The 15,172-nt window shown below is 43.6% G+C and overlaps 1 protein-coding gene across 1 annotated transcript in view; it reads right to left on the bottom strand.

The window, feature by feature from the left end:
• Window positions 1-9,349, bottom strand: part of PDIA4 (protein disulfide isomerase family A member 4) — a 21,101-nt gene extending 11,752 nt beyond the window's left edge. The window contains exons 1-3 of the mRNA XM_014522159.1: window positions 9,295-9,349; window positions 4,681-4,918; window positions 540-745 (exon numbers count right to left, since the gene is read on the bottom strand). Of these exons, the coding sequence (XP_014377645.1) occupies window positions 540-745; window positions 4,681-4,918; window positions 9,295-9,349 (499 nt within the window). The remainder of the gene's footprint in view (window positions 1-539; window positions 746-4,680; window positions 4,919-9,294) is intronic.
• Between the last annotated feature and the right edge of the window lie 5,823 nt (window positions 9,350-15,172).

Genomic DNA, 15,172 nt, shown 5'->3' on the forward strand with positions numbered 1-15,172 from the left:
TTGCCAGCTTTTCAGCGGATGGTGAAGGTGATCAGCTCGTGGTCGCTGTCACCCAGCTTCCCATCGATGACTAGGTCACCGACTAGGTCATTCCCAGTAGCCAGTACCAGGTCGAGCAGCGCTTTGCCTCTTGTTGGCCCACAGACTTCTTGAGTCAGGTAGAGGTCATCCACGCACAAGAGGAACTTTGCGACCGCTCAGATTTTGCTGAGTGATCCTCCCATGAGATGTCCGGGTAATTGAAGTCACCCATGACAACCATGATCCTGGAGCATGCCGCCTCAGCCAGTTCCCGGGCAAACTCCTGGTCAAGCTCAGGACTTTGGGTGGGAGGTCTGTAGTAGACTCCCACCCCTGTGCCGTAAAAGATCCTGACCAAGATTCTGAGCTTAAACATGTTTCATTTAAAATTGGCTAAAACAAAGGGGTTGTTCACTCAGAGACAGACTATTCTTGCCTACTCCCAAGGGATCAAGGGTATTTAACAAGCTTCACAAGAAGCAAGACTTTACTTCATACAATGAACGAGCTCCACTTACCGTCTTCTGTTCGGGACCCATCATAATCAACCGGTTGGCCCTTCTTCAAAATTTTGATGGTTGGATAGCCGCTAACATCAAAACGACTTGAGAGAGCAGTAGCTGCTGTAGCATCCACTTTGACAACTGGAATAGGAGGATCATTTTCTTTCAGAGTTTTTGCTATCTTTTCATATTCAGGAGCAAACTGCTTGCAATGCCCACACCTGAAAAATCAAGAGATGTAAACACAAAAGCATTCTTTGCAATGCTGCCTTTCTAAAGTCTTGTACAACAGGATCTCAGTCAAATATAAATAGTATTTTTTGCTAGGACTTCAGAGCAAGAATAGGTGGAGAGATTTAGTGACCAGTTTCTTTCAGTAATTTCTGTTTTTTCTATGGTAAACTCAAGACTTTTAAACAAATATGTAGTTCCCTTAAAGAACAAAAAAGGTTCCAGATACAGCAGAACCTGAACCATTTGTATCACAAGCAGTTGTAATATGAAGAAGCAGCTGTTCAGATGTTTGCTGAAACTGTTACTTGAAAGGATATTGCTTCTCTGATCAGCTGGGACACCTCAGTAGTCCTGTGTAGCTATTCACTGCAGCTTTGTATACCACTAGATACTTTGCAAATCCTCAGCCTCCTGGAGGGTTAGGAACCTCTGTGAAGCTGTTTAGATCTCCAAATTGTGACATTTTCCATACAGTAAAATGTAAGTTATTCCAAAAGTAACTGGAGGATTCTCTCACTGGGAAGTGTGGAAGGTTTTTTCTGCAACGAGACTGCAACCAGTTTGCATCAAGGTCTTTATTCTGGTCAGTCTAGGGATCTCAATGATGCTTATGATCTGCAAAGTCACAAATAAACTAGCTGATAGGTAGTCAGGAAAGAGAAACACAGGCTGTCTCTTGCTCTGATGGGAAAACATTAGGGGAAAGAGATCAGGGCTGTCCATGGCTCACAAGCCCACTGCACTTGGAAAAAAAAAAGTGACATGGAGTGGTTTTGAAAAGTAACTGGGGAGAAAACACAAGCAAAGCAAAGCACGTCCTTAAAATCACTGTGTAGCCTACTGGAAGAGAGAATGCAAGAACAAGGTTTGGTGGCAAGGCAACAGGTGAACTCCCCATTCATATTTTAAAAGCTTTGTAAAAAATGTTATCCACTGAAGTGATTGCAAAGGCACCTGGGAAACCTGTTAAAAGCTATACATTATATCCTAGCCCTATTTAAATTATTTGCTAATGTTGCTGTTGAGAGAATAGATACACAGAGAGATAGTGGCAGGTTCCGGAAGAGACTACTGAACCAGCTAAGTTGGTAGCTGCCAAGTTTGTGTGAAAAAAGTAAACTGAGCCTAAAGTAGTCCTATATCGATGAGATCACTGCACTTGTTCTGTGTCTGACCATTACAAAAGTAAGAGACAAAAACTAGAGGCTGCTGCCCAGACACAGTTTGCATAAGAGCCAGTAAGTCTCATTTACATAAAAAAATTGAAACAAAACAGATAAACCCAAGGCCAAATGAAGAGTAAAACCACAAAGGCAGAAGCAAAACAGAAGTCTGTATGTTTCCATTGCAAAGGTATGGCCACATCACAACGTTACAGATGTCCTACTGCCTTGTTAGCTGCATCTTGCAAGATAACAGTAATTCTATCCACAAAAAGCTCATGCATACCTGAGATCATTCAGATACCAGTTGACAGGAAGCCACTTAGAAAGATTTGATTCAGTATTAACTGAATAAGTGAGCCAATTTCAGGTTATTTTTAGGTAGAGGAAATTCTCCCTTACATGCTTACTCTCTCAATAAAGTGAAAATGTATGCAAAGGCATTATTACAACCAAAAAAAGGGGGGGGGGAGGAAGGGGAAAGGATTCAAGATATGCAAAAGGTTCCTGCTGCAATGCTATATCAGCACCTTATATTTTCTGTTCCTGTTTTTATTTTTTATTTCTGCCTCTCTCTTCCTTTATTATGCTGCTATTTGGTGCCACAAGAGGGAGAGGATGAAGCATTAGCGGTCTAAATCCCAGTCTTGACATAATGATGTAAATCCAGAGCAAATCCACCGAGTGCACTGGAGCTGCTCAGTTTACACTGTTGTATCAGCAATGTTTGAACAAGAAATATGGTGAGGTACTGTTAACATTTCCAGACTAAGAATTGGGATCATTCAAACTATACAGCAGGTGTTTCTACACATGCATTTACGCCAACTTAAAATTTACTGTGCGGCAAACTACTGTGCAGTAAGGGAATAGGCTGGCATCTACACATGCAGGCTTTAAAGCGCATTAACACTATATGTGGACTGACTTGGGAGTAAAGTTCGTCCCAAGTCAGTCCACACATAGTGTTACTGCGCAGTAAGGCGTCTACACATGTTACTGCGCAGTAATTAATAGGGCATAAAGTTTATACCTGCATGATGCAGGTATCAAATTTATGCTCAAGTTGGTATAAATTACCCTATTTACTGCGCAGCATGGGCACGCTCATGAAGACTCATGCCCGTACTGTGCAGTAATTAGTACGTGTAGATATGCCCAGTGTCCCTTTTACATTGTTCTACCAACATACTTGGCCAGAAACAGCTCTCTCAATACACCTCCAATAATCAGAGAAAAGCTGGTATAAAGGCTCTATGCTTGCCACGATCCCAACACACAGTGTACAGGGTGAGTAGGGACTGGCCAACATTATGACTGCTTCTCCAGGCATGTAGAGTACCATGGCAAACAAGGTCAAGCTGCTACTACATATAAGCCCTTACATTGCCCTGGAATGTAGGGAGCTATGCCTCAAGGCAGTTTAAATCCATTCTGAGACATTGTTCAGTCCCTACTGCAGTTACTGGCCTCTGTCCTTCTCAGAGCTAGATGCTTCTGCCTAGATTTCACAGATTTCACACAGACATTAGGGCTGGAAGGGACCTCAGAAGATCATCAAGTCCAGCCCCCTGTCCCAGGGGCAGGAAGTCAGCTGGGGTCATAGTATCCCAGCAAGAAAAACATCCAGGTTTCTCTTGAAGGTGTTCAAAGTTGGTGCTTGAACCACCTCCGGCAGCAGACTATTCCAGACCTTGGGGGCTCAGACAGTAAAGAAGTTCTTCCTTATGTCCAGCCTGAAATGGTTTTGCAGGAGTTTATAACCATTCAACCTTGTCATCCCTTGGGGCGCTCTGGTGAACAAACGTTCCCCCAGATCCTGGTGAACACCCCTTATAAACTTATAGGTGGCCATCAGATTGCCCCTGAGCCTGTGCTTTTCCAGGCTGAAGAGTCCTATAGTTCTCAGCCTCTCGTCATAAGGTCTGTTTTCCTGACCTCTGATCATGTGCGTGGCTCTCCTCTGGACTCTCTCAAGCTTCTCCACATCCTTTTTGAATTGTGTAGCCCAAAACTGGACACAGTACTCCAGCTGCGGCCTCACCAAGGCCGAGTACAATGGGAGAATGACGTCCTGGGATTTGCTTGAGAAGCATCTATGGATGCAAGCCAGGGTTTTGGTCACTTTAGTAGCCGCAGCATCACACTGAAGGCTCATGTTCATCTTGTGGTCAATCCTGACCCTCAAGTCCCTCTCATCCATAGTGCTAGCCAGCGTAGCACTGCGGAGCCTATACACACATGCACTTACAGTGAGAAGGATGCAAGAGGCCTTTCCCCAACACTATTTCACAGCCAGTACAAGAACCAGACAAGTTTGAAAAGTCCACTGTCAAAGCAGCTGACTTTGTTCCAATGGAGAGGCATGCTAGCCTACAGGGGGGAAAGAGGGGTAATTCTGTGAAACTAGCCCCTAAACTGTGCGCAGCAAGCAAAGGGAATAGGTTGCCATCCCTAAACAAATCGAGAGAGAGAGACAGATATGGGAAGGAGTTCTACTTGCTGGAATAAAATGCCCCTCTGTACTCCCTTTCTGAGCCATACATAACAGACCAGATCCAGCCCCCTGTGAGTTTAACTATGCAGCTTTTCCGCAGTGTTGCTTATCAGTCTAAAAGCAGTAAGCGAAATATAAAAGTGAGACCTGAGTCTATGTTGTATATATTTCACAGGGCGAGACCCAATCATGCATCAGGACCAGGTTACAAAGGAAAGAAGGGAGATAAAGGCTATGGAAATTTTGCAATTTTCAGACTCACCATGGCGCATAGAACTCTAACAGCACAGTGTCTTTGTCTGCAGTAAAGGTATCAAAGTTTGCATCATTCAGAACTAAAACACCATTTTCTTCTTTAACTTCAGAATCATCGTCATCATCATCATCGTCGTCGTCAACATCTTCATCGTCAGCTTCCTCATTTGCAATGGTTTCTGGAAAAGTGAAATTAAACACCCAGTACAGGTTAGATGGGTCCAAGGTTAGAATTAAAAAGATGCCTATATGAGCAGATTTGACTAAGCTGAGTCTGCCAGAGTGTGGTAGTTACCACGCTCCAGACTCCAGTGTCTCGTTTATCAGTGTCCCCGAGATTAAAAATGGCAGCGGGTGTGCTTTAATTAAATTTCATTTGATGTTCTACGTGCTTTAAATTAGAGCAGCTCTGCTCTAATTAAAGTGTCCCCCGCCCCTGGAGCATGCATACAAACAACCAAAGCAACAATATTAGGTTCAAAGCAGTTTAACTGAATTTAAAAACCTTCAAACTGAAAAGCCTCCTCACACTTTCAAAACTAGTATGCGACCAACACAGATATGTCTATTTGAGTCTGATGAGTGGCTGAATCTCTCTCTGAAGTTCCCCATTCATTTAAATAAGTACTACAGCTCACAAGCCAATATTGATTATACTTAAGAGGTCACCATTTTTTAATTTCACTGCTTAAAATGCTTTAAAAGGCAAGAGAAAGGATAGTGAGGTCAAAGAACTAGTTGGGTGGAAAGGGGTAAGTTAAGATGGAAGTCCAATATCACAAGGTGAAACTGCAAATTAGCACATACATAAATAATGACATTTTCCTTCAATCCCCACCCCCACGCCCACTATGGGAAGCTTATTTAGTATTGGTGCATCTCCCTCACCTGAAAATGGATCAAGATCACTTTCACTGTCTGGTTCTCAATGCAGGAGACTACATGTGAAATTAAACAATTATTGTACCAATGGGGAGCGAGGAGATTGGAATTTGTATTTAGAGACCGTCTCTCTTCTCTCTAGCTGCTATGGCTTTGGTCCGATGTTCCTGCATTGGGTTCTTCTCGTGCAGAGCCCTGTGTCCATGTTGAGTACTATTAAGTCCTTCAATGTGCAGTAAGAACTGTGTCAACCCGAATGCAGTAACACCATAAAATTTAGGTTGGAACTTGCACTAAGTGATTGTGTTAAAAAAGAGGAGGAGGGGAAGGGGGGGGGGTCAGGGGAGAAAAGAAAAGCACTCAATTAGCCACTGTAGAGAAACCCCTTCATTATCATTATGTATTTGGATTTACCCTGGATGGATCCATGGACTATGCAGTTCACAGCTGCATTGTGATGAAGAAGCAATATGCCAGCTACAGTATGATAGGGCATTTTTTATATGTGGTCCTGACATGACATTGGATGCTTTAATTAGTGAGCTGTGCTTGTGTATTAGCTTAAGGTCAAAGTGCTTCAGTTCAAAACGCCCCACACTAAAAAAAAAAAAAAAAAATGGTGGCGGGGCTTTCTGAACTGAAGTTCATTGGACATGTTTTATTTCGAAGTGCCCCAACGGCATTTTGTCAGCGTGGAGATACTGACACATGTCACACAAGGCTGCCGGAGCATGCCAATTTGTGTGCTCCAGCAGACTCTATTAATCAGCACAGCGTCTTTGTGCTGGCTGTGAAAGGATTAGTTGAGTCTGCTCCAATGCACTGGATTTCCACTGTGTCAGAGCAGGCTCCACATGTGTAGGAGCCCATAAATGCCATCATTTTACTACCAGTAGTATTTTTTTTAAAAAGTGCCACTGGAAGGTCAGATGCATTTCTGAGTTATTTTCCCTGCATTCAAATTATTTTGTTTTAGGTGGCAAAGATGGCTATGCTTTGGAACTTACTTAACAGCCTTTCTACCTACAACAGACATTCAAGGGAGACAGAACAATGGAAGAAAATCAGTCACTAAATTTTGGGGCTTGACTCAACACTAAACTCAGAGGCAGGACATATCCGTTAAGTCACTCAAAAATAAATTCTTAGTTTTGTATAGTGTGTGTGTGTGTGGTGTGGAGCACAGGGTATGCTGGGATGGTTGTGAGGGCAGGGTGGGAACCATCCCCCCCCCCCCCCCCCCCCCCCCGGCCCGCACCCGCCCGGCGGTTGAACCCCCCCCCCCCCCCCCCCATCCCCACAGTGCAGCAGCAGCTCAGCGTGGAGGTGCTGGTGCCCAGTAGTGTGACCCCGGCCAGCGCTGCACACTGCAGTGAGGGGCGCAGCCTCCACCACTGGTCCTCCTGCCACATGCAGCACCAGGGGAAGGTGCCTGGGGCTTCCCTCCTTTGTTGTACAGCCCTGGCGGGACAGGCAGCTGGCTCCAGTGCCTGGAGCTTTCTTCCTGCCCCCGGTGAGTGCAGAGGCTGTGTGCAAGTGGCAGGGAGCACTGGCAATAAAGACAGCCTGGCAAAGGCGGCACCCATTGCTGCCATATGCAGTGCTGGCCAGAGCTGCGCCCCAACCAGCACCAGCACCCACACCCTAAGCACCCTGCCTGTTGGGGCTGCATACTATGGAGGGAAGTGAGGGAGGTCCCCACCCTCCCTCCCACACCCTAAATACCTGCGTCTGTGCTGCCACTACCCTCTGGGCACAGGCTCTGTGCTGCCTCCAGCCCCAGCTCCATGCTCCCGCCCAGCAGCAGCTCTGCCCCTGCTTCCCTAACTACTGCCCAGAACCAGCAGGAGACCGGGAAAGCGGAGCAGGTCTCCTGGGGCTGCAGCAGCAGCAGCCCTTCCTTGAAGCTGCGTGCTGGCTAGGCTGCACCCTTCCACCCACGAGGGTGGGCGCGAGGCGCAACAGCGCATGTTTGGGCCTCTGTGTACATGTGGGCACCTTGCTCCCACCCTTGTGGGCGAAGGGCAGGGTGGGGTGCAATTCATTGGGGGGCACTGCGTGCGGGATGAAAGTGCTTGGCAGGCTGGATCTGGCCTGCAGGCTATATTTTGCTCCCTTATGATTTGGGGAGTGTCTTGGCAGTGACAGGGCTCTGCTGGCACTGGGGGAATGCTCCCTAGGCCAAGTGTCCAGCTGGTTGGCTTTGGTTTCCGTGGGAGAAAAGCTTAATTTCTGTCTGACTTTTTTTTGGACTAGTGTAAATAGAGACAGTGGCACAATAGTTCAAAATAATTTTTTGAAATAAAATTATAATATTTTATAGTAGACGTCTGATTTTTAGTATATTTTTCATCTACAAATTTGTTAAAACAAGATGTTCATCATTAACTTTATCCACGTGGCCCTCAACAGCTCACCAAAAGTTCTTAAGTGGCCCTCCAGCCAAAATAGTTGCCCACCCCTGATCTAGAGTCTGCGAGTCTCCAGGGAATCTAATTCATTGCTGCTTGGGTCAGCAAACTGGAATAAAAACGGGCTAATCTTCATTTCCACAGTCCTTCTGATGCAAATTCATTAATGTCAAATGAATGATTATTCTGGAGTTATTTGAATTTTTACTAGTAAAATTGAATATAAAATCTGGCCCCAAAATAGCCGTTTCCAGAGGCACACAAGATAATAACTTCTCCTTCTATGTCTACTGTAGGTAAGTAGCATATTTTAATAAATTGTCCTTGGTATTACTAGGATCATGTTGTAGAAATCATTCCAAAAAGCAGTTTGTGCCCCAGAGGGGGAAAAAAAAAAAAATGCATTATTTTAGAGTTTAGCTTTAAATGATATCAAGTACTACAGCATCAAATGAAATTAGATCTTTCAGAAGTTTTTATTTATCGCAGACTTCTAGATGAAGATAAAGTTTCTTTAACCAACAATTACTATGGTTGCATCTGATCAGCAGTGGCAACTGCAGACACCGATTTGAAACCGGACAATGAACTCCAAAGAACATTCAGCTACTTGACATTTCTGTAGCACTGCACTTCCCCAAGCACCTGAACTCAGAGATAAGCTTCAAAACACTCCTAAATATAGGGCCGTATCACTATACCCATTTTCAAAAAGTTTATTTAAAAATACAGAAAAACAGACAGCAGTAAAGGACCTGGTTTCTAGAGCTACTTTGCACTCAGAACTTCTGCTGGATTCAGTGGGAGCTAGTGACAGCTCAGCATCTCACAAAATAATAAAAATAAAAAGTTAGCATCCTCAGGACCTGCTTTCCAGAAGCAGTCAGTACATCAAATTCCTATCCACCTCAAAAGAGAGTTGTGAGCATTGACCACTTCCTCAGGCAAATCCCTTTAGACTGGGTATTTAGATCACCAAGGAATTCACTTCAGGACTCCTAGCTCTGTGGCTAGCCTCTACAATTCCTTTCAAAAACACCAAAACTTCATTACAAAGATATTAAGACTGCAATGTCAGGCACCTGAAGTTAGAAACCACTAAGATAAGAGCTGCCTCTGTATAGTGGAGACAGTGTTTATGCATTACCAAGGACTTCATGTGGAAAGGCCCGGGCTGCCTAACTTTACTGCTTCTGTAGTTACCTTGACATCCTGGAAATGTTTTATATAGCAATGATCCTTGATGGGCTCAGCAGAGACTGCTACACTTCTGATACCCTCCAATGTAATGTTGCATTTCAGGGATGTATCTGTATTTTATTTACTACCTATGGGACTTCGTACAATCTTTAAAATTTTCCCTGAGCTTGAGGAAGGGCGCATGTCCCCGAAAGCTTGCCCGAAAAAGATTTTTTTGGCAATTTCTTAGTTGGTCTAATAAAAGGGATCACCTCCCAATCCAGAGCTCTAGAGTTTTGCATTTTCACACTGCATTTCACACGTTTACTGCTCATTTTCAAAAGGGATAAATGCAACAAAAGCATCACAGCACAACCTGGGTACATAAAAACGCTGGGTCTTTCCACATTTGTCCTAACAGGACTTGGATATCCAACTGCAGATCTATAAACGTGCTGGATGGAAGAATTTACCCACTCATGCCTGTAGTTTCAGTAATGCCATTGCTGATTAGGTCGATTCTGTCTATCTAGCATTAAGGTTACTATCAGTTTCAGAAAGGAAAGACCTGCTACAGAGAAGTAATGCAATGGAAATAAGTAGGTGAAACTGTTTTTACAGATTTAGATTTTTTAAATGACTGTTACAGAACTCAAATAGCAGAAGTATCAAATAAATATTTGTATACAAAGACAAATGTTCTAAATGGGCAGAAGAATTACATTCAAAAGCAAGTTAATACATTTATTTAGGCTTTCAACAAAACAGGTGGGCAAGCCACATAAATGAGAAACAATATCCTTGACAAGTGAACTGCAAAGTCATTAAGCCATTATTTAAAAGGTAAGCTTGTATCCCACATATTTGGGCAACTTCCATTTACTTTAATGAGAACCAACCACAACATGTATTCAAGGTCAAAATTTCTTCATTTTCCATCAATCCCCCAAGGTAAAGCAAGCCCATACTACATTCATTTCAGGCCTTTGGGTGCTTCAGGATAGTTTTTGTAACTGAAGTGGATCACACATAAATGATAATAAATTTGCAGACTTGATTCTCAAAAACAGGGCAGATACAAACCCAATTAAAAACAAAAGAGAAAAAGAAAACTTCACACAAATTTTGTATCCAAACAGTAACAAGTTTTGGATATGGACCCACATTCCTCAGATGTTTCCCCATCTCCAATACTTTTAAATTGGAACTGTAAAGTTTGGACCCATGTCTGAAATAATGATGTGTACTTAAAACATAAGAGACAAGATGGACAAAACCCCAAAAGCTCCCTCTTTGGAATTAATCCTTTTAAGAACAACAATGTAAGGTTCTCTAGTTCTTCCAGTTGACTCCTGCTAAACATTTTTTTGTGTGCGCGAGTAAAATGAAGATTGCCTCCGATTTTTTGCAGCCCTAACAATGGCTTTTTCATTAAAGCAGTGGTTCTCAGTTTCCTATAGCAGACTTATCTTCCCCATTTTGGGCTCTCTCCAGAAGTTCCTTCCTATTTAACACTGGAAGGTCACAGTGGTCACAGCTCCATTACACTAGGGTTATAATCCTGAAGGATTACAATCCCCAAACTAATCCTCCTACATAAATCCTGTTGTCCCAGGTGAAATTCATATTGGGAAATGATAAACTCAAACCTTCCTCTGTAATTTCAACTGCATTTAACATTCTTCCCTCTTTATTTCTTGAGCAATTACATAATGTTGCTGTGTGTTGCCATCTGTTGTGGCTCACTCCATATGTATCTGCATTTCAATGGTGAAAATAAAAATATCCTGGAGCCTTGGGGGGCACGGTGAGCTCCCGCAGGTGGCAGCAGTGCTGTTGGCAGCGGCAAGCTCCTGCAGGCAGCTGTAGCACTGTCAGCGGGGGGGGGGGCGGGGGGGGGTGGCAAGCGCCAACCAGTGGTCGGCGACCACCTGCAGATCACCAGTGGCAAGTGCGGACTGCCGGGGCGGGGTGTGTGTGTGTGTGTGTGTGTGTGTGTGTGTGTGTGTGTGTGTGTGTGTGTGTGTGTGTGAGCATTAACCACCTGCAGGCACCATTGGCCGTGTCAGCAGCGCCTTTTTGTAGGGTGCACTGCCATGCTCAGGGGGTGCACGTGCACCCGCATGCACCCCCTATGCATCGCCAATGAGTAACTGCACACAAATGCTTTCATTGTATTTGGTGAGCTATTTCTCCAATGGAGTGTTTATAGAATTGAAATCCAAGTCATCATCTCAGAATACAGTCTTACAGATTTTCCTTTAGCACAAACATGTATAGGGTCCCATAACTTGGGGGCAGATTTTTTTATTTTTTTTATTTTTTTTAAAGTTAAGAGTCTCAACTGGTCTAAAACTGACCTTATTGCATTTTATCATGGATTTGGCCAAACAGACTTATAACTTCAGTTTTAATTCAAAGCAGTTCTCAGTCAACTAATTTTGGATGCAAGGTAGCGTGCATAAGTGACGCCACCACTATAACATTCAATAATTGAAAAATATCCACAGAATATTATTTTTGAAACGCAAATCATTTCACAATAACAGAACTTATGGACATCTACACTTTGGAAAAAAAATCCTGCTTCAAAATTATGCAACGCTTTTTCATTTTTAATATAAAAACATAAAAATGTGGAAGTTTGCTCTTTGTTTTGTAAACTGCAAGATGAGATCAGGAAGAACCAGCTGTAGGTCAAAGTAATAATCTAATAGTCTATAAAAAAAAAGAAGATTTTTCAGGATTGCCATCCTGAAAAATGAAACAAGCCAAACTAGCAAATTATGATGGATTTGTATGAACTCAAATTAGGAATTAGTTTACTTTTATGAGGCCCAAGCAAAAAAAATGCATGCTTCAATGGCTTTTTGCTCTCATCCCAAATGCTCAGGCCCAGACCCTTAAAAGGCAGTTAGATACCCAATTCATACTGAAATCCTCAACTACTACACACACCTTTGAGGACTTGTGGCCTTACTTGTCTTCTGGCACACATAAATGGCCTCTCTTGAGATCAGTTGCGTTATGTGCAGGGGTAATAATTTTTAGAAAACTTCCACCAGAGCAGTCAATATCATTACTTAGTGATTAGAGGTTCAGACTTGCTTCAAGTTCATCTTTGGAAAAATAAACCTGCAGGTTGAGGAAGTAAAATCTGCTAATATTTTAAATTTAGTAGCACTTAAAAGTTCTAAGATAATTAGCCTTCTTTTAGAAATTTCTTATTTTGGGGAGTTATCTAATAAGAGTAGCTAAGAACATTTCTGCCGGGAATTATTTTCCTGGTCATTTATCTGTTCACAGAGCTAAATGCAGCAGGAAGTTTGTCATGTGGCAATAGAAGTTTTGAAAAATGCATTCTCCCTTTGCCTGACATGATTATTTGGCATTGTTTATTTTAGAAATGTTTGCTCTCTGGGATTGAGCTCCGAGGGAACAATCGAACTGTAAAGGTCTGAAGAAATTCACTCTACTGCAGAGTACAGACCCATGGGCTATCCAACAGGTAGGCCCTGTTTCTACCGTGATTGCACATGAGCACACCCTCTTACCCAATATGCAATATGCATTCAGTTGGGGAACATGGAGTGTAGATTTAACAGGCCTCACTCATGCTGCTCCTCTCTGCTGAAGGCATTTATTTTTCTTACAGAAGTTCTAACCTGACAACAAAGGATGCATTTTCTAGCATAAAGGGCCCCACCAGCAAGCTGCATGATACTTATCCCATTGAGCATCCCTCGTTTGCTGAGTCAGGTCTTACAGCAGAAAGAAGGCACAAATCAAGTGATCAAGAACATGGGGAAAAAGCCTGACAGCTTCATAAGCAGTCTAAGAGTGATATTTTTTTCTTAATTTGCTGACCAGTAACTTTCAGATACAATTCCTTTTTTAACCTAGCAGCTTTGGAACCACAACTGCTACCTACCAATTCCAGGTCTCATCTCCTTACCCACTACACCTCTAGCTTTCCTCTGAGCCTCTAGCTTTCCTTCACTTTCCTCCCCATTTTCCTGTCTCTTCTCTGCACACCGAATCATAGAGAAGGTAGGCTGGAAGGGATCTCTGGAGGTCAGCTGGTTTAACTGCCTGAGGCAGGATCATCCTGATCCAAACCATCCTATGCGATCTACAGTCTAAACTCTACATTGCCTCAACCCTGAAGCAACACGGACCTCACACTGTAACTTGGCACAGCTGAAGCAGGATGAAGCCAACCTCTTGTTTCTGTGAAATGTCAATATATGCTCAAGATCCTAGGTAGAGTCACACCCCCTGCTACGAGAAAGGCCAAAACCTCCACAGTCCATACCAGACTGACTATGGAGTAAAACTCCTTCCAGATCCTAACTCTGGAAATCAGTTTGACCCAGCAGGAGCACTGGCACACCCCAATCAACCGTTTTGCTTACCACATCTCTGCTTCTCTACATGCTTGCCCATGTTCCCTACCTCAACTCCCCCCCCCCCCCCCAAACCCCAGCCTTGGTTTCTCCCATCTCTTCTTCACCAGTAAATATTTCCATGCAAACTGTTAGGGCAAAGAATACCCTGGATTTCGACTACCACATACCCAAAACGTTACACAACATATCAACCCAGAAACCATAGCGAAACATTTGCACGCTTGCCTATGGAAGGAGCTAGAGGAAATTGGTAAAATACAAAGCGACTGGCCCTTGCAAGAAGAAACTAAAGTTACGAGTAGGTTGCTGGAGCAAAATACAGAATCATAGAAAATGAGGGGTGGAAGGAACCCCAGGAGGTCACCTAGTCCAACACTCCTCAACCTGTGGACTGTGACCCAAAAGTGAGTCGCCACAATATATGAAAGGTTGCAAACAAACTTTAAAAACGTATTCTCCTTTAAAGGTTAAATATGTGGGAAACTGGGTTTTCCCTTAGTGGCTGGAAGAACTCGAGCTTGCAAAAGGGCTGTTTGGGGCTGCTTGGCCCCCCCCACCCCCTACCCCACAGGACCTGGGGGTGGGGGGGACAGTGAGTCAAGAGTGAGGGAGACTGGCAGGGCCAGGGGTTGTTTTCTACTTATATTATTTACTGAGTTGGGACTGATAATTGATGTTTACATATGGGACCTGGTCCAAAAAAAAAAAGGTTGAGAATCACTGCTCTAACCCCCTGCTCAAACCAGGACCATCCCCAATTAGATCATCCCAGCCAAGGCTTTGTCTAGCCAGGTCTTAAAACCTCCAAAGATGGAGAGTCCACAACCTCTCTGGGTAACTGGTTCCAGTGTGTTACTACCCTCCTAGTAAGAACATTCTTCCTAATATCTAACCTAAGCTTCCCTTACTGCAACTTGAGACCATTGCTCCTTGTTCTGTCATCTGCCACCACTGAGATGAGTCTAGCTCTATCCACTTTGGACCCCTCTTCAAGTAGTTGAAGGCTGCTATTAAGTCCCCCCTCAGTCTTCTCTTCTCCAGACTAACTAAGCCCAGTTCCCTCAGCCTCTCCTCATAAGTCATGTCCCCCAGCCCCCTACCCATTTTTGTTGCCCTCCATTGGACACTCTCCAGTTTGTCCACATCCTTTCTGCAGTGGGGGGGCCCAAAGCTGGACACGGTACTCCAGATGTGGCCTCACCCAAGCCAAACAGAGGGGAATAACAATCACTTCCCTACATCTGCTGGCAATACTCCTGCTGATGCTGCCCAGTATGCTGTTAGCCTTCTTGGCAACAAGGGCACAGCTGAAGGCTTCCATCAGAAGTTAAATGTTGCTGCCAGAATGCAGCTAAAGGAACTAAGGACTGGCACCCAAGAACAGCAGAAAACAGGTGGGCTGGACACATGCACTAGGACTTTGTTCTTACTAACCACCCTGATCACTGCACAAGTTATTCAAATGATGGCTGGGATTTGAACCAATAAAAGAGTGTAACAAGTAATGCATAAACAATAAATAAATAAATTATAAAATAATAAGTGATAAAACGGGGATCCTGGTTCTCTGATAAAAACAAAATCCCCAATTTTCAAATTAAAGAAAAGTAACCCCAAA

This window comes from Alligator sinensis, unplaced genomic scaffold, assembly GCF_000455745.1.
Source record: "Alligator sinensis unplaced genomic scaffold, ASM45574v1 scaffold456_1, whole genome shotgun sequence".
Taxonomy (NCBI): Eukaryota; Metazoa; Chordata; order Crocodylia; family Alligatoridae; genus Alligator; species Alligator sinensis.